Source organism: Camelina sativa, chromosome 4 (genome assembly GCF_030686135.1).
Source record: "Camelina sativa cultivar CO46 ecotype springtype chromosome 4, ASM3068613v1".
In the NCBI taxonomy this organism is placed as follows: Eukaryota; Viridiplantae; Streptophyta; class Magnoliopsida; order Brassicales; family Brassicaceae; genus Camelina; species Camelina sativa.
The window spans coordinates 5,283,667-5,310,451 of NC_141883.1; the positions used below are offsets into that span (position 1 = coordinate 5,283,667).

Consider the following 26,785-nt stretch of genomic DNA (forward strand, 5'->3'; position numbering starts at 1 on the left):
AGTATCTTTATATGTCTTTCTAAGCTTCTCTCTAACATCTTTGTAACTAATTTGTTTGTATTTCATATCATAGGATCTGTTTAATCTTGAAAGTGGCCTCAAGTCTAATTCAGGAAACCCCAAATCAAATTTGGAAATCTATTTGGATGAACCTAGACTAGAGATGAAGACTTTTACAGACATGGAAGTGTTAAGTTTTTGGAAAGATAATCAACATCGATATGGTGATTTAGCTTCCATGGCATCTGATATTCTCAGCATTCCAATCACCACTGTAGCATCAGAGTCATCTTTTAGTGTTGGAGGTAGAGTGTTGAATCCTTACAGAAACAGACTTCTTCCCAAAAATGTTCAAGCATTAATTTGCACTAGAAACTGGTTGTGTGGATTTGCTGATTTTGAAGGTAAAATTTCAATGTTTTAAGTTGTTCAAGTCATCTTTGCGAGAATGTTTTAAATTGTTTGACTAACTTATATGATATTTAGGAGACATAAAAGATTATTTTGATGATGAAGATAATAATGATACAAAAATAGCGGGAGTTGGAGAGTCTAACACATGATGAGGTTGGCGATTCTCTCCATCTTTTATATGTTGCAGAACACGGTTTTGATTAGCTTCATCTTAGACTTTATCAAATGTTTAGTCTAACAGTGGCACTAGTTCGTTTTGTGTTCAATTGAATAGGTTCTTATAAGTTGTTTGGATTGCTCTTTTATGCCTCTCTGTATTTGGACTTTACTAAAAATCGTATATTTGTTCAGTTTTTCAATTGAATAGGTTCGTTCGTATAAGAGCAAACATCTATATATGTTTGGATTACCTTCTTGTATGTTTCGGTACTTGGACTTTACTAAAGCTCGTCGCTTTGTCTCTTTGTTCAGCTTAATCAATTCAAGGGCAAATGGAAGAATCTGAAACGGAGCTTCTTATTTTACTATGTTTGGCGAGGAGATCAAAACTGAGTTTATTTTACTATTTTACTATGTTTGGCTTTTAAATAGCAATGATAAACAGATTGTGATTTGTTTTTATTTGAAGTATATTTGAGTTTTGAATTTTTAGAAATGTTTTACATAGCATGAATTTTGGATATTGATGAATTTTTGTCCTTTTAGAACTGTTAGATTTGAGTTTTGAAATAAAATGAAAGAAAGTTACAGGGTCAGGGCTGGATAAGGTTCAGCCTTTTAATATTAACTAGGTGAATACCCGCGCTACGCTGCGGGTTTTTCCACTGTATATAATTTTTTCAAAAAATCATGTTTTTTTGTTTAAATTATAGACTTTAGTTGTGAAGTTTAACTACAATGCTTTGAGAAACTTAACTACAATGTTTTGATTTACATATATAATATGTTTTAGTGTCATTTTTTTTTTTTTCCAAATTCAAATGCTTAGACTGTTAATATCTAGATTCTCAATGCCGGCTTAGTTTTTGGAAGAGTTTTGTTTCTTGCAACTGTATTTCACCATTATATTCTTCTACCGAATTATAATAAAATTATTTCTTTACATATGTATGATAATATATATATATATGTATATTCTCATGCCAAAAAATTGTTAGATATCAAAACTTATGTTTACTTTTGCTAAACAAATAAGCAAGAAACAAAAGTCTATAATAAGAATCCTTTAATACAACAAGAATCCTTTAATGTTAAATAGATAGTATGATGACATTATTTATTAACCCATGTATGAATACTTGAATAAATAGTTAAATACTATAAATAATAATCGAGAATTCCTTTGACAAAGCTGAAGCAAGAAAACCAACGTCCAATAGTTATGTAGAATATGTTATACATCCAAGTGACTTTTTGGGATGAGATCAATTGTAAAGTTTGAAAGTGTGTTGCTTTGTAGAATTTTTGGACCAGCCCCAACTATGTTTTAGATGGTGAGGCTTTTTTTATCTCAAATCTAATGTTCACACATATACACAAATGCATCAATACAAAGGCACATACATTCATTCATTCACATGGAGTTATATAAAGTGATGAAGATCATGTGAGAGAGCACCTTACTATTGTTGCTGCTTCTAGTGGTAATAGCCAAGTCCAAGTTCATACGAGGAATTACAATTTACAAACATCCCGAAGACGAGAACGAAGCATGTATAGGACCTGAAATATATATTAAAATGTTTAGAAAAACGTGTTAATATTTATCGAAATATGATAACACTGACAATCTCGAAACTATTTGTTAAAACTCATATTTCTAAATACATATTTAAGTATGTGAAAATCTTCTTAATGACCTTCGCTTATGATATGTTGCAGGTATTATCCATAGCACCATTCACCATACTTTTACGAGAATACGAAATTAAAAACACATGACATGACACATCAAAAGTAAGCCAAATTCAAAAAAATGATGATTGAAAGTCATCAAATTAGTAGATATATATATATGTTCTCTGCAATACCATTTTTCTTAGCAATATGACCAATTAACTTGATCAAAGCCTGGTCACCTACTTATAGACGAATCTCAACAAGAATCTGCCTCTAAAACTATAACGTGACGCCTTGACCCTTTACTCACAACATCAAAATAAACAGCATCAGAGAGAAGCGATGATGGCCAATGCATAAAAAATGTGATTTATTACTCAATATGTCGATCAAACATGTTTTGTGTGATTCTCATTTTCACATAAACATTAAAAAAAAAAAGTTATATTGAGGATTGTGACCAAGCCGATATGATTCACACAAAACTTTGTATCTGGAGCACACAATTGAGATTTTCTAACCTTAAAAGTATTAGTATGAGAGGAGATAAATTGAATATGCATGTAGTGTCTATGTGAGTTGGAGTTTCAAAACCGTCTTCTCTTGTCCATCATTCACCAATTCCCAATTCATTTTCTTTCTCTACTGCAACCAATATTAGAAGCATCTTGCTTTCAACTTTTAAAAACCAAAAATCCAATTCCTAACTGTTGACAATGCTTCTAGTTTCCGTAGTCATTGTATTCTTCTTTGATAAATTAACATTTCTCAAGTTTTATAAGTGATGGCCCTATGATTGTGAAGATGAGAAAATGAGAACAATAAATGTTTTTCTGATTTATTGTGATTTTATTGAGAAGTGACATTAAAGATAATGAAATGGGTGAAATAATGAAGATGAAAGGCAATGATCAGGAAGGGAACAGACTATTGTTTAATTACATTTTGATTATCCACATGACATATTTTCAAGTGCTGATGTGTCAGAATGATGGAGAGAGTTGAGCAACTTTCATAATATAGATTTTACAAGGCTTTTTACATATTCAAGGTTTTGAAGGGCTGAGTTTATATAGGGCTAGGACTGGACAGGGCTTAAAAATCCTTTTTAACATCCCTAGTATTGAGCCTCAGCCTAGCACAAGAAATTCCTTCATCATGGTTTGGAATAAGCCCATACTGGAGGAGTGACGTATTGGTTAGCATAAAAAGAAAATTTCACGTTACTTATGAAATCGAACATCTGGGTTTGTTTGATTTGTGATAACCGAACCTAACTGAACTGGTTTGTTTGGTTATCGGTTAGTTAAAGTATTTCTAAATAAATAGTTGCCAAAAAGAAACTCGTAAGGTTCTCGGGTCAAAACCAAAATTCAGAATCGATTATTTTTAGTTACATTTGGATATTATTGATTAATTTGATTCGGTTAAATTAGGTATTGGTGAAACATCAAAACAATTCCCCGAACCGAAAGCAAACAAATCCAAATTAAACATGTTTTGATCGGTTAAACCGAGAGAACCAAAACGGTTAACCAAAAAGTCTCAGTTTGAGTCAAAATCTCACCATGAAATAAATGAATCAGCTGTGGTCGGTCGGTATTTCGGGTGATTGCAAGTTGCAACTGTGATCTACCATTAGTTTAGCTTAAGTTTAACCAGTAAAAATTTTAAGCATCGCGTGAATAAAACGGTTTCAATTATTCTGACTTGTTAAGATTGGTTCTAAAAATAATTTGTTAAGGACTTTCAAACTGTGTAGGTATTAGACTTTATTAAACTGGAGTACATGACAAAAAGAACCGAACACCAAAAAGTACAAACGATGGTTATTACTTATTACAGTAAACTGCTGTCTTAAAAAGATTCGGTATATCCACCCGCGAACAAAAGGAATCATATTACGGGTTAACGGATCCGGGTCGGGTACTACACGGAGCAATCATAAAAAATAAAAATCAAACAGACGACGACGAGTTTCTTGGCCTTTGGTTAAAAAAAAAAAAAAAAAATCTCTGTACGCATAAACGCAGAAGAAGCGGTGGCTCTGAGCCGGCGAAGTTTCATCTCTCATCCCTAAAATTTTCATGTCCATCTTGCCTTCACCGCATAACCAAGGTCACAATTCGTCTTCTTCTAATACAGATTCCTCTCTAAACCCTAGCTCTGACCATGGCGACAACTCTTCTTCTCTCTCTCCTCTTCCCACCTCTCCTCCTTCCCGGATCTCTTCCACCGGAACTCGATTCGTCGGACATTCTGAACCCACTCCTTATTTCTCCGGTAAGGAAGATTGATTGATAAACTCTCACCTTACCCCTAAATTTTTAGGGTTTTTTTCTACATTGAACTCGTTAATTTGGTTGAGTTTTTAGGGTTTTTTTTGTACGTTGAAAGGCAGTTAATTTGGTTGAGTTTTGATTTGGGTTTTTAGGGTTTCTTTGAAAAAATTCAGCTTTTTAATAATATCTCACTTCTTTGTCTCAATTTTGAATTTTTTGAACTGTAGAGCCGATTGCTGCAGCTGAGGAGGGACATAGCCGTGGATCCTCCAAAGAGGTAAACTTTAGTTGCTTTCTCAGTAAAGGATGAGTCTTTTAAGTCTACTCTGCTTTTCATTTTTGTTGAATGGTCGGTTCGTTGTTGTTTCTATGCTCTGCAGATGACGCAAATTGGAGCAGGGAAGGAGAGTTTTTCCCCACCTAATGCTGATAAACGTGACCATTTCCGATATGATGGTCGAAGGAATAGGTCTAGAGGAAGAGGTACTGGAGGAGCTGCTGGTTCTTCTTCTTCTCAATTGCAGCATAACACCGGGCATTATAATTCTCCTAGAGGCGGTGTTACGCATCATAATCCAACTGGTAGAAGAGCTAATATCATAAGTGGGAACCATTTACTGAATTTTCAGTATGATCCGATTTCGCCACCACAATCTAGGGGTCCTCCTCCGCCTCAAAGAAAGCAACAGTACAAGGGAAGGCCTTATAACAAGGATTTGTTTCTTAAGGCCAATTACAAGTTTGTTGTGTTGGATACTGGAGATCATTCTCCTGATTCTATGGATCCTGACAAAACGCTGCAGTGGGATAATATTATTTGTGTCAGGTTTTCTACTCCGTCTCCTGTTCACTGTCCGATTTGCTTGGAGTATCCTCTATGTCCGCAGATAACTTCCTGTGGGCATATCTTCTGTTTCCCGTGTATTCTACAGTATCTGTTGACGGGTGTGGATAACCACAAGGCAGATTGCTTCAAGAGGTGTCCATTGTGCTTCGTGATGATTTCTCCAAGAGAGTTATACACTGTTTATATTGAAAACGTTAAGCAGTATTCTGTAGGAGATCCCGTCGAGTTTGTACTTTTGACCCGCAAGAAATATTCTTTTGCTCCCACCCGAAAAGTTGAGTATGACTCGACTGTTACTAGTGGTGATAATGAGATATATGATCCGTTTTCAAAGTTCATTTTCACCCAAGATGTTGATCTTTCTGTCAAACAAGCAGTTTCAGAGTTAGATTCTTGGATTACAAAGGCAGATCCTGGACTCGTCGAAGACATGGAGAAGCACCTATATGTAAATGCTGCTTTGGATCGTTTGGAGCAGAGAAAAATGTACTGGAATGAGCATAGGCTCTCTAATTACAGCAAATTGAATACACCAGCTAGAAATCAGACACAATCATCTTCACCTCCTGATGTTTCTCGAGTTGGTTATCAAGCACCAAGCTGGGCGCATGGAGCAACAGCTAGCGGTTCCAACAATCAAGAGAAATCAATTGAAGATTCTTCAGTAGATAAGTCAGATGGGGAATCACAATTTAGTTTGGAAAAGAGTTGGGATAATGGTCGTCCTCTAGAAGACCAAGACGCACCATCATCTTCCTCATATAATGGTAGCAAAGGTTTCCTGTCGCACCAAAATAACACCAAAGACCTGAAGGACAACGATGCATACAACTTTTATCAGGTAATGAGTTTCTGATGCATACTGTTGTGTTTGCATAAAGTACTAATGAGCTGCATGAGGATTGTTCATTGTTCCATTGCTATGGGCTGGTCGTTTAATATAACAGAGTCAGATTCTTTTATATGAAAATAAATGTTAATAATAATCTAGGGTGTTTTGTTGATATCAAAAGTAATTGTGGTGGTTTTATCTGTAAGATGCTCAAGTTGTCTTACCTTTGTGCTCTGGTTGTTTACCTATACAGTCTGTTGATGGTCAGCACATTATCCTTCACACTTTAAATGTGAAGTGCCTTCTGCATCACTATGGCAGCTATGACTTTCTTCCACCAAGGTAAGAGTCCATGTCTTTTATGCATCACAATTCTCGTATGCCAAAGACTAGGGAATAGGTTGCAATGGAAGTTTATTGTTGTCTAATCTTTTTTGCATGGATTTGTGATACTGATTCAAAAGTCTATGATGTATGGCTTCTTATTTTATGAAATCAGGCATTGGTGATCGATAGAAAGATTGAATTGTTGTTATTCAGTATGAAAATCAATAAAATTGTTCAGCGAAAAAGTTATCCTCTGTAGTTTGTTATTCCAGTTGTGTTCTGATTCCAATCCATGAAATGACAGAGTGAGTGGAAAGATACTGGAAATGGAGACTGTTACCCAGTCGGAAGCCATAAGGAGACGTTACCGCTTCTTGAGTCATTTTTCTTTAACAACTACATTTCAGGTTTATTTTCCATTGGTTGCTCCTATCTTCCGCACATGTTATTCATTTGGTTCTATCTTCAGCAAATGTTGCTATGTGTTGACGTTTTTCTCATGAGGTTATCCCCGGTTTGGTAATATTTTCAGATATGTGAGATTGATATGAGGGATTCCTTGCCTCCTGATGCCTTTGCTCCATTTATAGATGAGATCAAGAAGCGTGAGAAGCAGAGGAAAGACCGTGCTAGGAAGGTATTCCTCTTTCTTAACCATGATACACAACCCATGGTCTCTTTGTCTAAAATCTTTCAGATTCCAACCTCATGGGGCTTTGTTTGTTCACTTTTGTTAGTATTTTTAACTTGATTACATATAGCAAATGATCCTGCTTTGTGTCTTACTCTCTCCGAAATTCCATGGTTAAAAGGAAAAATCAGGGCTAACAACTCATATTATGTCCATTTTTCAGGAGCAGAAAGATAAAATTAAAGCTGAAGTAGCTGCAGCTGCAGAGCTTGTTGTACCATTGATGGCCAGTTTTGGGCAGTCGTCTCATAATGACTTTCCTCCATATTCCTTGGATGACTTTGAAGGTAAATAATAGGAAATCTCTAGTCTGTTAATTGGATTTGAGGTTAAGTGATCTAATCAGAAAGCTTTTGTGTTGTGTCCGTTTTTAGCCCTTGGGAACTCTGCCCCAATATCATCTAGCCCTCCAAACATCAGAGAGAGAAATTCCTTTTCACATGTGACAAGGCACGGTTTTGCAGCAGGCCATGACTCCCCCAACTTGAATAACGATGCAACAAATGTTCAAAGCAGCAGCAGTAGTGAAGTTGCTAATGCAACCACAGGTAACCAAACCACTGATTCTAGCTCTACAGATTCTTATAGAATAGTTTGATGAGCTCTAAACATGTTTTCAGGTGCAAGAACCACAAACATGACATCATTCGCAAGTGTAACATCAAGAACAACAACACCAAGCGTACCAGCCGCAACAATCAAAGAACCCGGGAAGAGAGGGAAGAAACAGAGCCGGGTACTTTTGTCGACAACAAGTGTACGCCGTTACTGAATAGCATTTAAAAATGCTATGGATTTGTGTATGTATAATAATCTTTTCATCTGAGAACAAATACTGAATAAAGAAAAAACCAGAGGTTGTGGATGTGGTGAGTAAGTTAAATTTGAACTTTGGATTTGTTTCTTTTTTTCACTGTGCATTATTTATATGGATGTGAGTTTGATCCCCTTGGCCAAGTGTAAAAGTCCTTTCATCAAACTTCATCATGTAGAGGTTTTATATATCTCAGAATTAGTTGGCATCAACGTAGAGAAGTTATGAGAAACTGATGTAGGAATTTTCAGAATAAGAAACAAATATTAATTTTTTGAGTTGTACCGAAAAGACCTGAACAAACAAATACATCACAATCCATACAACTATTTCATGACTATTTTCATCACAAACATCTCCAGTTTAAGCCTCGGTTTAACTTATGAATTATTAGAAATTCACATAAGAAGGAATCTTTAAATAAAGTAAAAAAATAGAGAATAACGATAAAAGGACAGAATATATTTTAAAAAGTTGTTTAATCCTGGTGTTTAATTAAATTATAGTGTTTAAAGATAAAAGATACATGTCAATTTGAAAAGTGACCAAAGGTGGCTTCTCAGATATTCTCATAAAAAAGCTCTTTCTTTTTTTTGGGTTTTATATTGGGGTTGTTTTTTTTATTAATAAAGCAAATTTTTAATTTGGAGTGGGTTTGGTTTTTTGGTTAGAAGGAAGAGAATCTAAAAGGATAAAATTAGATAAAGAGAAAATGTGTCTTGTTTAGATATCTACACAAATCTATATCTAGTTATCTATCTCCCAATAGAAATTGAAAACACCAAAAAATAGAAATTGATACTTTTATGAAATTGTCAAATATTGAAATCTATACTAAATAAAAGTAGAAGCTATAAGCTACTAAGTCTGTCCACCTAAGATTTAAAACATCCAATCAAGATTCGACATGTCAACTTTCATGTGAGCGTTAGAATTTTGGTAAAACTAAAATTTACTCAATTAAACTCTTTCCTTAATATATGTAATCATAAAAAGAAAAATCATAAATGTTTTTGTAAACGTTCCCAATTTTAAAATGCCTAATTTCCTATGATTATATGTTAATATGGTTCTTAGATTATATAAGTAAATTATAAATAGACATCTAATTAATTAACATTTTCAACATTATTAAAAAAATTGTACAAAAGAAAAAAATACCATATATATATATATATATATATATAGAAGATAACGTATATTTTTTTACGCAAAAATAAAGGTAATTTTACGAATATAGGTTGTGATAATGGCCCGTAGTATCTTTTAAAAATATAAATTTCTTCTTTGATGTGTTGATGAAAATTGTAAAAAATGTAAAACCCCAAAACATGAACGCCTCTTAGTTCTTATAAATACTAAGTGTTTTATTCACAATAAGATTATAACTACCTATCGATTCTTTTTGGTTCGTGCCAACCTTTTTGTTTAAATATACATACTAATTCATTAATAGTATTTAATTATAGGTTGTGTGGAAGCACCGTTGTGAAGCGATGCACGAAATTTAGATGTCGTGTCAACCACCGATGTCGAGAAGATTTATCTGCATGAACCAAGAGCATAAACTGATCAACGGTTTGTTCCAAGAACGAGAAGCAATAATCAAGAAGCTAATAGATGACTAAAACTAAGCCCGAAAAATTTTGGAAGAGTACAAGACGTACGGAGGGACAGAGAAGAGAATGCAAGACAGCGCTAAAGATGTTGCATCGAGGGAATCTGCGATTGTAAATCTGGAAAAGATGGTAGAGAGACTACGTAATGAAGTAGAGATGAAAGGAGAGGAGATAGAGAGCTTGATGGAGAAAATGACTAACATCAAGGTTAAACTCCGTTGTCTAACCAGAAACTGAGAGTAACAGAACAAGTGTTTATGGAGAAAGAAGCTAAGAATTTAGAGAAACAAGCCTTACTCAAAGAGAAGATCTCAGTAACACATGAAACATATCGAAGTATGAGTATGATCAAAGATAGTGCGTTCAACAATACTAAACCGATTACAATCCCTGTCTGAAAAATATGAGGACAAGCAGAAAAGTTATGTGGAAAGAGTGATTGATGCGATGAAGATTCTTTTGATGGCGAAGAAGTGTGTGGTAGAGATGAAGAAGGAGAATGGCACAGTTGTGTGTATGGATTGAACACCAAAAAGACCGTTGTGAGTATCTTGAAGAGGTTTTCCCAAAATGATTTTGGCAAAAAGACAAAGACAACCACAACGAACTTCAAGTGAGTGGTTCTCTTTTCGTAAACGGTGACTGGAAATATTGAGACATGGAAAATCAAACGTCTTAAAGGCCATGTGTGGAACTCACATATTAATAGCATGAATTATATGTGTGTATATATATATATATATTTAATGAACTATAAAGTACAAAAGACCATCCACAATGTTAAATAAATCAATGTTTAAGCATACCAATTTATCTTCAAAATAGTTGCTGACTTGCTGTAGTTTTATGCAACCTGCCTCTCAAATCCAGCAGTGACGACGTTCTCCACACTTCTAGACCATCTATGTGTAACACAATTGTATTAAGTGGACTGCTTTAAAATTTGATTTATTATTATATCATGGAACAATATTGTAATCTTCTCCTTAATTACTTGAATTGTAGTTGATATGTGAAAAGTGCATATTGAATATCGATATATAGTTGTGATGTTTATTTGAATAAATAGAAGTTTATATATTTTATTAATAAATATATATATATATATTGATTTACATTATAGTGTGTGAATAATGTGTTTGAAATAAAATAGTTGCCTTAATAATAATTCAGAGACTAAAACTATTATTTTTGTCATGTGTTAAAAGTATATTATTATCAACATCAATATGTAGAAATAATATTTTTATGATTATTTTATCCATATATGATTTTTACTTCTTTTTTTTAGTGAATTTTTTTGTTCTTTCTGAATAAACATAAATGATACTTAAATATATTTAATAATATTTGTCTTAAAAAGAATAAAAGATAAAGCATTATAGTATTGTTGCATATTATATGACATTATATACCTATTTAAAAACAATCAATAAATATATACCCGCGCTAAATAATCTAGTATTGAAAGAAATTAAGGTTTTAGTCTCATTGTTGGTGCTGCCATGAGAAGGGAAAAGAAACGATTAAATGTTGGACAATAAAATCAATTCGGACGCTAAACAGATATGCTTATTCTCTTGTCCACCCCAGAACTAAAACCTTTAATAATCGAATAAGAATGTATCATGCTTATTTCATTTCAGACTCTCCAAACCATTACTATTGTATATTGCTTAATCTCAAATCATATGATTCTTGCTCACACACACACACACAAAATTCCAAAATAAGATTGGATAAAATTTCTTCCAAGGGTAGTGGTGTGGTGGATACCTATCCAGTGATTTTCATTCTCACATATTACATACAAAGCCTGAACCTTATCCTTTCATTAATATCTCTTCCTTTTGTTTCAAACTTTTTTTTATCTTCTTTGTTAGACCAGTGAGTGATTTTAGTCCGTTGGATTATCAATTATTGAGTCAATAAAACGTAAATCTACTTGGCCAACAAAGTGAAAGAGAAAAAACAAATCTGCTCTGTTTTTGGCTATAAATAATACATAAACTGTTCCAAAACAGAACCAAAATATCTAAAAATCACAACTAAACCAATCTTTTTTACTCAAAAGATCAAACAGATTACAAAGAAAGAAAATGCAGGGAGCGCTTTACATCAAACCAACCATTCTTCTTCCTCTTCCTTCTTCTTCAGTTTCTTCTCCAAAGCTCAGTCTTCTTCTTCCTCACGCAACTAAAGCTTCAAGACTCTCATCTCTAAGATCAAACAACACATCATCATCTCCTTCAACATCTGATCCTAACACCGTCGACTACAACTCCTCCATCCTTTCGTAAGTCCTTATATCACCACTTCCCCCCTCTTCTCATCTCTACTACTGACTCGTTAACATCTTTATTGTACTTAGTGTTTTCCCAGCTGAAGCATGCGAAGTAATCAGCGGATACGCTTGTTCTGCTGACATTTACCCTGAAGTCAAGCTTGAATCAAAGCCCGTCTCACGTCCCGTGGTTTCAGAGCCTGTTGACAGAGAATACGAAGAGTATAACAACACCAAAACGTAAAACTTCACTTTTTTCAAAACCCTTTTCATTTTCTTAACCTCTAAAATTCTCAGTTTAAATTTTTTAAACTTCTGATTTTGTGTGTGTTTTTGTGACAACTTAGCGTCTTCCGCGAAGAGGCCTGCGATGATCTTGGTGGAGAATTCTGTGAACCTGACTATCAAAAAGATGCCAACTAGAAGAAACAAGATTTTTTTTATGTGATGTTGTGAATATGTGTTTTATATCTTTACAAATTCTCCGTAACCACCCCCTTAATTTATGAAACCTAGCTTCTTACGAATCAGGGACCAGAGTTCTCAAACTTACATCAAACAGTAAACGTGTGAATACTTGATATCTAGATCAAAGCTCAGCTCTATAGTTACCTTGAAAATAACGTCAAATTAGTAATAATATTAATGAAAATTAGTAAAAATAATAATAATAGATAATGTAAATACAACAAATAAGAAACGTTGACAAAAAAAAACAAAAAAAAAAACAAAATCTACATGTGTTTTAAAAAACTTGAAACGTGAACGGCATATTAGAAAACTTTTCAAATAGTTTAACCTTATTTCTATTAGCTTTTTACCAGTTTTGAAAAATAGTGGCAAATTGGTAATAATTTTAGTGAAAATAGGTAAATAATAATATGTAAACATGTAAAAAAAATACTCCTCTAAACATGTTAACATTATTACTAATTTAACCTTATTTCTATTAGCTTTTTACCAGTTTTAACCTAATTTACATTTTTTACATGTTTAGAGGACTCACCCGATAAAAAAACAAAAAAATGTGAACAACATATATTAAAAAACTTTTGCCTTGAAAATAATATTAAATTGATTCTAAAATGCTATAAATTAGTAATAATGTTAATAAAGTTAGTAAAAAGCTAATATATAGTATAAAATACAATGGGAAACGTTGATCCAATAAAAAAACAAAAAAATGTGAACAACATATATTAAAAAAATTGCCTTGAAAATAACGTCAAATTGATTTTAAAATGTTATAAATTAGTAACAATGTTAATAAAATTGGTAAAAGCTAATAAATAGTATAAAATACAATAGGAAACGTTTACATGATAAAGAAAACAAAAAAAATGTGAACAACATATATTAGAAAAACTTTGCCTTGAAAATAACGTCAAAATGATTCTAAAATCCTATAAATTAGTAATAGTGTTAATAAAATTGGTAAAAACCTAATAGATAGTATAAAATACAATGGGAAACGTTGACCCAATAAAAAAACAAAAAAAATGTGAACAACATATATTAAAAAAAACTTTACCTTGAAAATAACGTCAAATTGATTTTAAAATGCCATAAATTAGTAACAATGTTAATAAAATTGGTAAAAAGCTAATAAATAGTATAAAATACAATAGGAAACGTTTACATGATAAAGAAAACAAAAAAAATGTGAACAACATATATTAGAAAAACTTCGCCTTGAAAATAACATCAAAATGATTCTAAAATCCTATAAATTAGTAATAATGTTAATAAAATTGGTAAAAACCTAATAGATAGTATAAAATACAATGGAAAACGTCAAACATTGACCCGATAAAAAATACAAAAAATTGTGAACAACATATGAAAAACTTTGCCTTGAAAATAATGTCAAATTGATTCCAAAATGCTATAAATTAGTAATAATATTAATAAAATTGGTAAAAAGTTAATAGATAGTATAAAATACAATGGGAAACGTCAAACGTTGACCTGATAAAAAATACAAAAAAATGTGAACAACATATATGAAAAACTTTGCCTTGAAAATAACGTCAAATTGGTTCCAAAATGCTATAAATTAGTAATAATGTTAATAAAATTGGTAAAAAGCTACTCCCTCCATTTTAAAATAGTTGTCATTCTAGGCCTAATTTTTTGTTTCAATTTAGTTGTCGTTCTCGCTTTCCAATGTCATTTTTACTAAAAATGTATCCTATAGACCCCTTATTAAATGAATAAAAATTTAAATCCTTTATAATTCTAATAGTCAAACAAGGATATACTAGAATTTTTTTCTATTTTCTTAATTTGTTTGAAAACCTCTAGAAAGACAAGTAATAAAAAAACGGAGCGAGTAATAGATAGTATAAAATACAATGGGAAACGTTGAGCCGATAAAAAGACAAAAAATGTGAACAACATATATTAGAAAAACTTTGCCTTACGTCAAATTGATTCTTTGAAAATAACGTCAAATTGATTCCAAAATGTTATAAATTAGTAATAATATTAGTAAAACTGGTAAAAAGCTAATAGATAGTATATAATACAATGGAAAATGTCAAACGTTGACCCGATAAAAAAACACAAAAAATGTGAACAATATATATAAAAAAATTTGCCTTGAAAATAACGTCAAATTGATTCCAAAATGTTATAAATTAGTAATAATGTTAATAAAATTGGTAAAAAGCTAATATATAATATAAAATACAAAGGAAAACGTTGACCAAAAAAAAAAAATGTGAACAACATATATTAGAAAAACTTTGCCTTGAAAATAACGTCAAAATTCCAAAATGCTATAAATTGAGGTTTTTTTCTTTCTTTCTTTCTTTCTTCTTTTCTTCACACTAATAAATCAAAAGTTTATCGTCTGCTACATCAAATTTATTTTACTCATAATTTCATTCATTTTTAATTTTTTGTTTATATATATAAATCCCTTTCTCTCATTCCCCTTTCAATTGCGTTACCATTTTTTTCAGAACCCTGACTCTTTTGTCAACAATTTTTTTATCTTTTATAAATCCAAATATTTATTTTTCATCTTCATTGTGTGATAATATATATATATATATATATATATATATATATATCCAAATCAACATATATAGATTCCCTTTAATTATTCATGTATCGATTGGAATCGTATATTGGATCTTTTATTTTATTTGTTGAGTGTTGACCTTATGGGAATGAGTTCTTGTATCTGGCTGACTTATTGAGTGTGATGTGTGAACACAAAGGTGAATCATGTTTTCGTTTAAACTTATTTGCTGAAACGTTACTACTATTGATAGAGTAAATGTCTGATTAGGTTTGTAAAGGTGGTGTGGCTCATTTGGAGGAAGATCTCTTGCGAGTTGAGTCGTCCAAGGTACGTACTTATAGTAGTTTTTAATTCTTTGAGGTTTGTGTGAATTCGTCTATAAGGTTTCCCTAGGAACATATAGAAATCTTCTTCTTTTTATCATTTAGATCTTCTATGCCTCTGATCATGCTCATTTCATCATTTTGATGTCTTATAATTGATGCTAATGCAAGATTTCTTAAGTTAAGTTTTCTTTTAGATGCCTTACCATTCTTGTATTATGTTCTTCCCCTGTGTCTCGTATAAAGCCCAATTCTCTAGATTCTTTGAGACTTTCTATACAGACATGGTGAAAGCATAAATATGAAAGTTCAAGCCTTTCTCTCATTCCCCTTTCACTTAGGCCAAGTATAAGACATGGAGTGAAGTGAAAATTGTAAATGCGGATGAGGCAATAATAAAGTGCAGAAAGTAAACAAGACAAGAACTTTGTTAACGAGGTTCGGTTTTTCCTTCTCCCCGAGACCATGTCCAGATTTCGATTTCACTAGAACAAGAAAACAAATACAACCTATTCGCAAACGCGTAAATTAAGCACAACCCTCTTAATTCACCGCTCCGTTATATAACATGAAATCTTAAGGATAAATCTACTCTTAACTAAACTCACACCAAGCCTAGATTTAAACCAAGATAACCTAACATTGGGCTAAATTCCCCCTGAGCCTGGACTTCAGATCTTCAACTCTCTTGAGCAACATTGTAACAACCCGTCCCGTGTACCCCACTAGGCTCCCGCTAGCTTGCCCCCGTAAGCCCCAAGCTGGCCCTGCAGGGCATCAATCCTAACCCATCACTGCCCTGTGACAGCTTGTCCTGTGGGAAGGTTGTTAAAGGGTGGGGACCAGGGTTCGAGGAACGTTTGGCGCACCAATAACCTACTGGTGGATTTGGATATCCACAATGATGGGTTAGGATCGATTTTTATTGTAACAACCCATCCCATGGACCCCACTAGCCTCCCGCTAGCTTGCCTCCATAGGCCCCAAGCTGGCCCTGCAGGGCATCGATCCTAACCCCTCACCGTGGAAAGGAACTCACATCCAAATCCACCAGTAGATTAGGATCGATGTCCTGCAGGGCCAGCTTGGGGCCTATGGAGGCCAGTTAGCGGGTAGGCTAGTGGGGTCTACGGGACGGATTGTCACAAACTTTCACACACACGTCACACTGACGAACAAAGAAGCTTGAACAACACAAGCACCAAACCGCGAAACTAAGCCGCACACAAACATAAAGTTCTCTAGGGTTCTAACTTTTATGTCTCAGCTCTCTTACCTTTCTATGACGTGCCCAACACCTCCTTATATACCCATCAAGACTTCTTAATCACCATAGGAAAAGATTTCTAAATTTCATAAGAAAATACCTTTTTCCTTTTTGCTATTTTCCTTTTCCTTGTAAAACTCCAATTTAATTAACCAAAGCAATAGTAGTTTTCCTCTTCAATTCATCCTCAAACCGTCCTTCAATATTGCCTTCTCAAACCTTCTAGAAACTTCTCACATACATAAGACAACAACATGTATCAGTCTTAAATCACACAGACACTAGTTTAGACAAACCAATACATCTTCAAAAGTTATCAAAGGAAAATCCAAATGACAATAAGATTTTATATCTTCGGTTGGCTTTGCACTCTTTACACACTTTAAGATTAGTTTTCGATGTTTTGAAGTTTAAAGTGTTTATGAATATATGGCAGATCTTGATTGCAAAAATGAAGTGGTTCTTATTTTATTATTCTGTGTAGAATTGCTTAAGTTGAAGGTTACTTACTCTCTTGGGGACCAATTATAGCGGATACTTTAATTTCCGAATTGGCTAGTTTAATTAATCTAAAAGAGGAAAAAGCTGATAAACATATGAGCAATACTTAGGTTCACTTCTACTGAACTTTTTGCATTCACCCCCTTATAAAATAAGAAAATAAAATCTATATATATTATTATAAAATTAAAAACTTAAACCGCTCTTTTATAAACCTAAATTGATATATAATTTTGTTATAATTGTAAAATCTAAACCCTAACCATCTCATTTGTAAACGCAAATCGATATATAATTTTGTTCTAATTGTAAAATCTAAACCCTAACCATCTCATTTGTAAACCCAAACCGACATATAATTTCGTTCTAATTGTAAAATCTAAACCCTAACAATCTCATTTGTAAACCCAAACCGACATATAATTTTGTTCTAATTGTAAAATCTAAATCCTAACCACCTCATTTGTAAACCTAAACCGATATATAACCTCGTTTAATTGTAAAATCTAAACCAGGCCAATATTTAATTTTCTTTAAATAAAAATATACAGAATTTGTTTTCTTATTTTGTTTTGCTTTTTATTTAATTTTGATTTATTTTTTAAATATAATATTAGATAAAACATTTTGATTGGTTGAGAGGGGAGGGGTGAATACAAGGTTCACTCCTAGGGGTGAATCTAAGTATTTTTCTAAACGTATTTGATATATATATATACTTCTTGTGTTTATCAAAATTTCAGGTGAAACTATGATTAAGAGCTTAATTAGAGTTCCACCTAAACTTTTGATTATAAACTCTAGAAGTATATATTACTATCTTAAAACATGTTTTCATCATCTTCTTCCTCTCTTAAAACTGATCTGAAAGCCTATATATTAGCATTAGCTCATGGATTCGTAAGTCTTGATAGTAAAAGACAGAAGATTCGAGGTAAAATAGTAAAGAGTTTTTTTTTACTAGACAAGATTGTAATGTTTGAATCCTTCTAAAAAGAGAGAGAGAGAGATTCACAGAGAAAACATCTTGAAAAACAAGAGAGAGTACGAAACGGCTTGAATCATCACGAGGACTTCATTACTACTACTACTACTACAAGAGATAATCATAGAAGCTAAAAAAAGCCCTATAGGAAAAATTATAGTAACATGTTAGGTTCTTGAAAGGCCCTACTACTTTAACTTTTCTCTTCATCATACTTCATCACATCCTCTACGTTCTCGTGACTCTCTTCTCTCTTCTGTCTCTAACCGCCATTAACTCTGTCTCCTCTCTCTCTCTCTTTCTGTGTCTCAAAAATCTTTTATTTTGTACGGATGCATACAACGGATATAAAAGTTCTTTAAAACATTAATTATAAAGCAGAAAAAAACAAAAAAAAAAAACTGGTAGGGACTATTCTCTTGCTCTGCCTTTTCCTTTTACTATTCTTTTCTAAGTGTGTGTTCTTCATTCTCACATCATTTAAAAAAGCTCCAAAATTTTTCATCAGCCTAATACTTTTGTCTGAAACCGTATATGTGCAAAAGGCTCTTACCTAACTGTTTTGTCTGTCTTCTTTGAGAAGTTCACACTCATGAACAAAGTTTAATAGAAATTTAATAAATTACTGATCTAATTTAGATGAAACATAACTGTAAGTTAACATTGCTAAAAAGAAATTGAGTTCACAAAAGCTTAAATTAAAACAACTCTCATTTGCAATTGCATTACATGCTTAAACTGAAGTTAAGAAGAAAAAGAAAAAGAAAAAGAAAAAAAATACTGAGATGAAAATTGCAGATTTAAAAGGGACTTTTAGTTCTTCTAGCTTCGGTTCAACAGATTTTTAGTTCTTCTAGCTTCGGTTCAACAGATGCTCAATGGACTCGATCAGATCATACCAGCATAGCCTGCTGTATCGAAAAGCACTGCTTTGATTTGATCAGGTAATATCTCCTGTCCTTCTTGACATTGCTGATAGATAAAGAGATAAGAGAACATGTTACTACCAATCCTCAACTGTTTAACTAAAAGTTGAAGATGCTTACCTCAGCGCGGAAAACATCCAAGGCAAACCCGTTGAAACAGCTAATCACGGCTTGCTGAACATCTAATCCAAGATTATCCAAAGCTTTCATGGTAGCAAGTAAAAGACCTGGTCTACGACCACAGAACATATGAATGTTCACTGCTCTCCCTTCCCTTAATCTAACTTCAACCTGCGAAAAAGAAGCAGAGTTAATGATGTATCAAACATGAATCCTTGATTTCTCCTTTCTCGTCTAAGCAAAACTTATATGGAAATATATATATATAGTCCTTACTCTTGCTTGCTGGCCTTTAGGACTTGGCAAAGAAGAGGGACATAACTCTTCCTTGACACGACAAGAAAGAGTCTGCGGTGTAGGCGTTAATGGATGGAAGCTTGATGAAGTTGGAGGCAAAGTTCCAGGAGGAGTTGACTCAAGTTCGTTGTGAAGATCATTGATCCTTTGTAAAAGCTCCTTCAGATAATCAATTGCATCTCCAAGTATTGATGCTCTATCCATCTGCAATTCATCAAGAATTCATAAATCACAAGCTTCTTCCTCAAAAGAGTAAAGCAACTACATTCAAAAGTTTGACAACAACAAAGGCCATGCTAGAATTCTTACTTCAAACCCTACAAAAGCTACAGGACAACAATACTCTGTTAACTGAGAGAGAGCAATAAGTAAATGATTAAGACAAAGACCTTAAAAAGGAGATACAAGAGAAGTAATTTTTACTTTGCTGATCTTGGGGACGACTGATCTAAGCATATAAAGCCTATCATTAAGCTTCTTCCTCCTTCTCCTCTCAGCCATCAGATTCTTAGCAGGCATGCCTTTCTTCTTACCCTTTCCTCCTCCAATCTGAACACTCTCAGCAGCTTTCCCGCTCTCGTTTAGCTCATCAGACTCATAATGCAACCCGGAAACCTCAATCCCAGTCTCATCCATATCCCCATCATCACTCAACCTCCTCATTCCTGAGCTCTCCGAGTTTCCCATTTTGCTTCCAGAGCTCTGACGCATAGCTGCACGTTTCTGGAACAGAGTAGGCTGTGCACCAGACGATGCTAACACCTCTAGAGGCTTCAGAACTTTAGCTCTGTTCCCGACAAAACCACCATTCGCAGGACTCCCAAAACCTTCCAACTCCAATGGAGCTGTGAACCCACCACCTCCTCCTCCACCGCCACATAACATTGCACTGTTGTTGTTGTGATCCTGTCCAAGAAGCGACCTTGCAGACAAGAAATCAGGAACAGAACTCAAATCACGGTTCCCCAATTGTGTCAAAGAACCAAAACCCATGGACATGGGAGCATGGATTTGGCCAAGGAAACCAGATTCAGAGCCGAATTCAAAAGCATTGTCAAAAGGGTTTGCAGAAGAAGGAACATTGATGAGACAAGACTTGTTGTTAGTGGACGACAAGAACTGGTTTTGCTGAGAAGGGTCAAGGCTAAAGGCTTGAGAAGGAGAACAAGAAGAAGACGAATCAATCGAGTGCTGAAGAAGGAGATTGTCACTAGGATTAAAAGGGAAACCACCGAGAAATCTGAAATCTTGCTGACTCTGTAACATCTGAAGATCTTGTGGATGTGGTGGGTTACTAAACCAGTCACCTTCAAGCATAGGTTTAAACTGAGAACCATCTTCTTGATTCCTTCCCCACGAACCACCTTCCTCGTTCTCTTCCCTTTCTCCACCACCACCTAACCAAACCGCACCACCGTTGTTGTTTCCGTCAAGAACCATCTCCAAAGCTGAGACCTTTACCCCCCCCCCCCCCCCCCCCCCCCCCAAAAGACGATTCTACAAAGCTGAGACCTTTTTAACAAATTCTGCAAAAGTTTGAAACGAAAGATAGTAACTTTGAATTTTCAGAGACTTAAAAAAAGTATAAAGAGAAGCATTAAAGTAGAATCACGAGTATTTCATGAATTGAAGAAGCGAAATCTGAAAAGGAAGATAGAGAGAGAGAGAATGATAGATTCATTTCTTATAGACTTCAAAAAAAAATTGAAACTTTTTTTTTGGGATTCAATTTTGTGGAAACGCCCACCATGAAATTGCTTTATCATTCAACACAAACCCGAGATTTCTCGTGACTCTCTTTGCTTTGCTTCGTTTACCGTATCTCACCGTCACTTCTACTCTCTTTCATCTTTGCTGATTTTTAGCTTAAGCTTATCTCTCTTCTCTCTCTCTCTCTCTCTGTGTCACTGTCTCTGTCTTTATGTGGAGAGAGTTAAAAAGAAACAAAAAAAGCTAATGATGATGATTAGTGAGGGTCTAACTAGGGATTATTCATGCAACGCGGGTCTTCCATGCACTTTCTTTAACTGATACTATTAGAGTATTACCTAATTATGATTCAATCAAAGTTTTTAAGGACATAGTTAAAGTTCATTTAATGTTATTAAAATCTTTGCTTTTCTTGTCTTTTTGGCAAGAAGAATAATTTTTTAATTTAGTTTCCAAAACCATCTCGAAATGGTTTTTCCTATTTTTTTTTTTATAATAGAGAAATTCTATAATAGAAGTGAGTTTAAGAGGAAAAAAATAGAGAAAACCATTGTAGATGGTAGAATTCCTCTATTATAAAAGTAAAAATAGAGGACCATTGGAGATGCTCTAATGCATCAGTTTAAGAACATGCATTTTACTCGTTTTTATGAATTTGGTTTTACACTCTCTTATTCTTAATAATATTAATAATAATAATAATAATAATAATAATAATAATATTAAGGGTTTGAATGGTAACTGTAGTCAGGACGGCTAAGTCTATCTGCGGTCTGGACCGCTCCATTTTTAAGGCGGATTACAGACCGTTGCGGACCAACTCTATTTGTATGCAATAGTGGTTTGTAGTTGGTCCGATGCGGTCTTGTCTCTGCTTTATTTGGACCGCACCACTGCGGACCACATTTACTGAATGGTAAATAAAAAGCGGTTCAGTCCGCAGAAGGATTTGTCCGCTCCAAAATCTACAACCATTCACACCCTAAGTATTAGCATATATAGTATTATTAAAATATATTTTTTCTTGATTTTGTAAGAATTTTTTTTGAATTTAAAAATGATTTAATGATTGATTCTAATTAGGCATGACCAAAACTAAACCGTAACCAGACCATATTCGAACCATAACCAGACCGTAACTGTATAAAATATTTATTAATCGTAACCGTTAACCGTAAATATATGGTTAATAATAATAAAATGTACTAATAATCATTTATTTTATATAAATCATATGATATATAGAAATATGAGTACAATAGAAAAACATATTAATTATAAATAAATAATATCAATTATATTATATCATTAAATAATATCAACTGTATCATATTATCAAATAATTGTAATCGTATATAACTATAACCGTTTCAACCGGAACCGTATTTAACCGTAACCGTTTATTAAACGATTATGGTTAAGGTTCAACAAAATTTCTAACTATAACCAGTAGTTAATAAATCATAACCGTAATAACCGTAACCGTGATCATGCCTAATTTTAATGCATGAGTTAAAAAAACATGCATTTTACCCGTTTTGTGAATTTGGTTTTGAGTTTTGCACACTTTCTTTTGTTTTTGATAATCTTATATGCTTGATTTTCGATACTAAACACTTCGCAATTGTTATATATCAACTAATTTCTTCTACTATTTAAATACCTTGCATGGATATTTTCAATTTTATACATACATTAACTTTAATCAATTACTAGAGAATATATATATACATACGAAAAGTAATATTTTAAAAAATTGGAAATTTGATCATCATGAAATGGGTGAAGAATTAATTTCACCAATTTCAACATACATATTTATTACTATAATTTTGTTGATGGGTGTTTGTATAGATATATCTACCTTCGAAATGTGTGTTACTGTATTCAATTCTGTATTATCTCATTCATGTGTCGTATACAAACATTCTATTTTAAAAATCTGTACCTGATTTTACGATTAACTAATGTAGGATGCCGAAAAAAAACAGCCTACATTAATCAAATAAATTTTGAATCATGTTTTTTGTCTAAGATATATGGTAAGGAATTAAAAAAGGTTAACACAATATACATCATTTTAAGTACTTTTTCACTAGTTATCTGTTTTAGATTTATTATAAAAAAATTGTTTACAATAATACTTCTCTCCGTGGTCATGCTAGACTGATTTGGTAATAGTGGAATATGCCAATTTCCCCACAGCAAACACTCGAGGCTCAAGAGTATCAAACTTTGAATTAGAACGATTACAATCGTTTAAGCGGGACAACACAGTTTATATGGTATCAAACAAACAAGCGTAGCCCGGGCAGCCGTATCGAGTTGGAGGAAAACCAAAAGCAAAACTCTAAAAAAAAGTGAAAAACAAGATTCTCATTATCATAGATGCATCGATGAGACGTGTGAGCCTTGAAGATATGAACACGAAGACGGAAGACATTTGCTCGCATTTGTTATCAACTCTATCAACTCCTCTCCTTGTCCCTTCAAAATGTAGACTTCTTCATCAATCTTCTTCACTACCGACCTCTTGCAATCAGAAAACAGAACCTTCACAACAGGGCTTAACTCTAATGTAGAAACGGGTTCGTCTAGGTTAGAGCAAAGACCAGTCGAGGACCAAGAGTTTGGGTTCAGAATAACGATGTTGAACAGAGGCGATTTAGTTGTCAGATCTTTGACCAAAACATGAAATGACAACTCTTCTTTGGCGCATTCCACTAGCTGATTGGTAAACATTCTTTCCAATGTGTATTTCCTGAAAACATCAGAGGATTCACCGGCCACCGATGATGATGTAGAAATATAGCATTTGAAGAGTCTAACTCCACCATCTATGGGTTCACCGTTGCTCCCAACGCCACAAGGATAGGCTCCAAGAGGAGATGAACACTCAGGGCAAGCGAATTCGATCCAGTCAACATTCTTTGACACATTCGATGCTTTCGCCATAAAAACATCCTCGAGAAACCCATCAAGAAGCAACTTCTTATCAAGTGTAAGCTGCTGCTCCATCTCAAAACTCTCGTTAGAATCATGTGAGTCATGTACACAGCACCCAGGCATTGATGCCTTATCTTTACAACCCAGCATCAAGTCATCAACTTTACCACAAACACTCTCACCTCCATTCTCATGGCTCTCATCAGAAATTTCTTCACTACTTCTAGAACCCGGTTCACCTCCACCAACATCAAAACTCAGAGCTAAACTCGATTCAATTCCATTAGACAAATTACACTCTACAAGATCATCTTTACTAAGCAAAACAGTAGTAGCACTAATCAAACACAACCCACTAGAGCAAGTATACGAATTAGTGTACTTAACTACCATCTTCTCACTAATCCCACCAAACGAACAACAACAAGTACCAAACCAGTTATCAGCAGATTCACGCCAATTAATAGACGGCATTTCTGAGAAATCGAAAAGTTCCTTCTTTGTCAACCTATTTGAGCAGTTTCTACAGTAAATATGAACTCCTCCCATTAAAGATAGAGTCTTGAGATCATAACCCATCACTAAAGGCTCCGACTTTTCTCTAGAATCGATCCCCAAATTCAAGTCTGAGACTAAAGGATGATCAATGGGGAGTAACAGAACAAGTCTAACCTCGATGTGATCGTCTAAAGCTTTGAAATTTACAGGGGATTCAGCATCGAGCAAAACTCTAGGGATAGGAACACGAAGAGAAACAATCTCTTCTTTGCTTGTGGCTTCGTCTTCGTCGTCATTGGTCCATGTGACGAGAAGTTGAGATTTTTCGAGGATGGTTGAAACATTGAGGCTTTTGCAATGGGTCTTAGGGTTTGTTGTGGAATCGAAAAGAAAGAGACGAAGATTCGGAGAATGAGATTGAGCTTGCCATGTGTATCGCCATGACCTCTTCTGGGTTTTAGGGTTTTGCTCCATTGAAAAATTGCTCTGTTTTCGACTTTTTTCGATTTTATTTATTTACGATTATGATTTGACCAGATTTCAAACCGACCCGACCCGACCCGATCCGATCCGATCAGATTTGATCCCTATCTTTTTTTTTTTTTTTTGTCATCTGAATTTATATTAGAACTGAACAGATTACATCTGCTGAGTAAAAAAAGTTGAAAACAACAAAATCGCCTAAAACTAAGCCCAAACAAGAGAAACATAAGCTGACAAATTAAACACTTTCAGAGACATAAACCGGCAAGTTAGACACTTCCAGAAGCAAAGATACAAAGACTAACAATTTAGAAACCAAGTTACTAAGAAAAGAACAAAAACCAAAGCACTAGAACTGCCCAGCTGATCCAGAAAGAACCTCACTAAGCTTTCTTATAGAACCTGTAAACGCCGGAGAGTACCAATTAGACCGAAAATACTATAAACCATGATAGCACACCGTCGACAAACCATCATCAGCACCGGCAGGAATGAAAGCAAGCTCGAACGATATCGGAGAAACAGAAACCACAACCACCCAGTCGCGCAAAACCAGTTGGAAGAAGGCGAGCCAAACTAAGGACAAAGAAGATAACCTTGAGATTCGACCTGAGACAAGCCAAAGAGGACTAACAGCTCTTACACGCAGACCCTCTTCGACCCAGCTTTAACCATCAACATAATCAAAACTGGTGACCTCCTCACAAGAGAACAAATGATATACGATTCCACTACTATGCCTAAAACCCAAAACCACAGTTCAAACGAGCCGCAGAAGAGAGCTAGTAGATGGCTAGCAACAAAATACCATCTGGATGACAAGCAAAAGGAACGAAACCTAGAATATAGCGCAAACACTGACTAGCTAGGAGACCAAATAGAGCAGTAGAACTAAGGATTGAGTACAAACCAACATAGAAAAAAAGTTTGAGAGAAGACATAAACCACAAACTTCTCTTTGCAACTTGAAACCATCAGTTATAGCCATACTAACACAAACAACACAGCCTTGTTAAAAAATCCACTGTCCAAAGAAGAGAGAAACGAGAGAGGTACCATACCAGTTCAGGAAACCACGTGTGTTCATCTCCTTCAAACCACCAGCCATAGGAGAACCACCAAAACCGAGCCATAACCTAGACTAACCCATTAGCAAACAAATCCATCTCTACCACAACCAAATCTCACCGCTGATGGCTTCCCCTCCTTCAATCTTTCTTCGCTTCAAAGGGGATTCTGACAACAAGAGATACAACACTGAAATAGACCAAAGAAAACAAAGACTAAGAAGCGAAACTAAGATCTACACCCTCCCACAACTCCGACATGGAGCCCTGCAGCCGGAAAGGGCAAATCGAAGAACTCAAGTTTTCATTCAAATCATTTTTAAGAGTTATATAATGTTTATAATCATTTTTAACCTAGGATAAATTTCAAAAATAATCTTATTCATAGTAAATATATATATATATATATATATATATCTTATTATATTTATTGGTTTATTAATTATTTTCATTAACACTATAGATTTAGTTAAATATATAAATGTACTTAACATAATTTAAACATCAAAACATATTATTCTTTACATGTACATGTACACTAAAGATTTGATCCATATTCATCTATACATGTACTGTACATGTTTTCGTTCAAATCATTTTTAAGCATTTTATAATGTTTATAATCAGTTTCAACCTAGGATAAATTTTATAAATAATATTATTCATAATATATATATATATA

At 33.9% G+C, this 26,785-nt stretch overlaps 4 protein-coding genes across 9 annotated transcripts; 2 read left to right on the forward strand and 2 right to left on the reverse strand.

Moving 5' to 3' along the window:
• The first annotated feature begins 4,057 nt into the window (after window positions 1-4,057).
• LOC104779887 (uncharacterized) lies at window positions 4,058-8,180 on the forward strand. The gene is made up of 9 exons (XM_010504310.3): window positions 4,058-4,536; window positions 4,763-4,812; window positions 4,916-6,223; window positions 6,468-6,556; window positions 6,846-6,948; window positions 7,074-7,178; window positions 7,396-7,519; window positions 7,607-7,780; window positions 7,853-8,180. The coding sequence occupies exons 1-9, from the start codon at window positions 4,341-4,343 to the stop codon at window positions 8,002-8,004; spliced, it is 2,301 nt and encodes a 766-aa protein (XP_010502612.2). The 5' UTR covers window positions 4,058-4,340; the 3' UTR covers window positions 8,005-8,180.
• A 3,152-nt stretch (window positions 8,181-11,332) lies between these two features.
• Window positions 11,333-12,476, forward strand: LOC104779888 (light-regulated protein 1, chloroplastic). Its single transcript, XM_010504311.2, has 3 exons — window positions 11,333-11,961; window positions 12,037-12,189; window positions 12,297-12,476. The coding sequence occupies exons 1-3, from the start codon at window positions 11,765-11,767 to the stop codon at window positions 12,370-12,372; spliced, it is 426 nt and encodes a 141-aa protein (XP_010502613.1). The 5' UTR covers window positions 11,333-11,764; the 3' UTR covers window positions 12,373-12,476.
• A 6,214-nt stretch (window positions 12,477-18,690) lies between these two features.
• On the reverse strand, window positions 18,691-21,445 carry LOC104779889 (transcription factor ICE1). Of its 6 annotated transcripts, none has more exons than XR_015596582.1 (5): window positions 21,147-21,320; window positions 19,789-20,925; window positions 19,379-19,603; window positions 19,103-19,273; window positions 18,691-19,028 (listed from the first exon to the last, which is right to left on the reverse strand). XR_015596582.1 is itself a non-coding variant. In XM_019244541.2 (5 exons), exons 2-5 carry the CDS (start codon window positions 20,837-20,839, stop codon window positions 18,945-18,947), a joined length of 1,497 nt encoding a protein of 498 aa, XP_019100086.1. In that variant the 5' UTR covers window positions 20,840-20,925; window positions 21,147-21,445; the 3' UTR covers window positions 18,691-18,944. The 6 variants fall into 6 exon arrangements, 3 of the variants coding, with proteins under 3 accessions (XP_019100086.1, XP_010502614.1, XP_087366045.1); XR_015596583.1 differs by having other exon boundaries at window positions 21,177-21,309; XM_019244541.2 differs by having other exon boundaries at window positions 19,823-20,925; window positions 21,147-21,445.
• Window positions 21,446-23,325: 1,880 nt separating this feature from the next.
• Window positions 23,326-25,048, reverse strand: LOC104779890 (uncharacterized). The gene has a single exon (XM_010504313.2). The coding sequence runs from the start codon at window positions 25,025-25,027 to the stop codon at window positions 23,492-23,494; it is 1,536 nt and encodes a 511-aa protein (XP_010502615.1). The 5' UTR covers window positions 25,028-25,048; the 3' UTR covers window positions 23,326-23,491.
• Window positions 25,049-26,785: the final 1,737 nt, after the last annotated feature.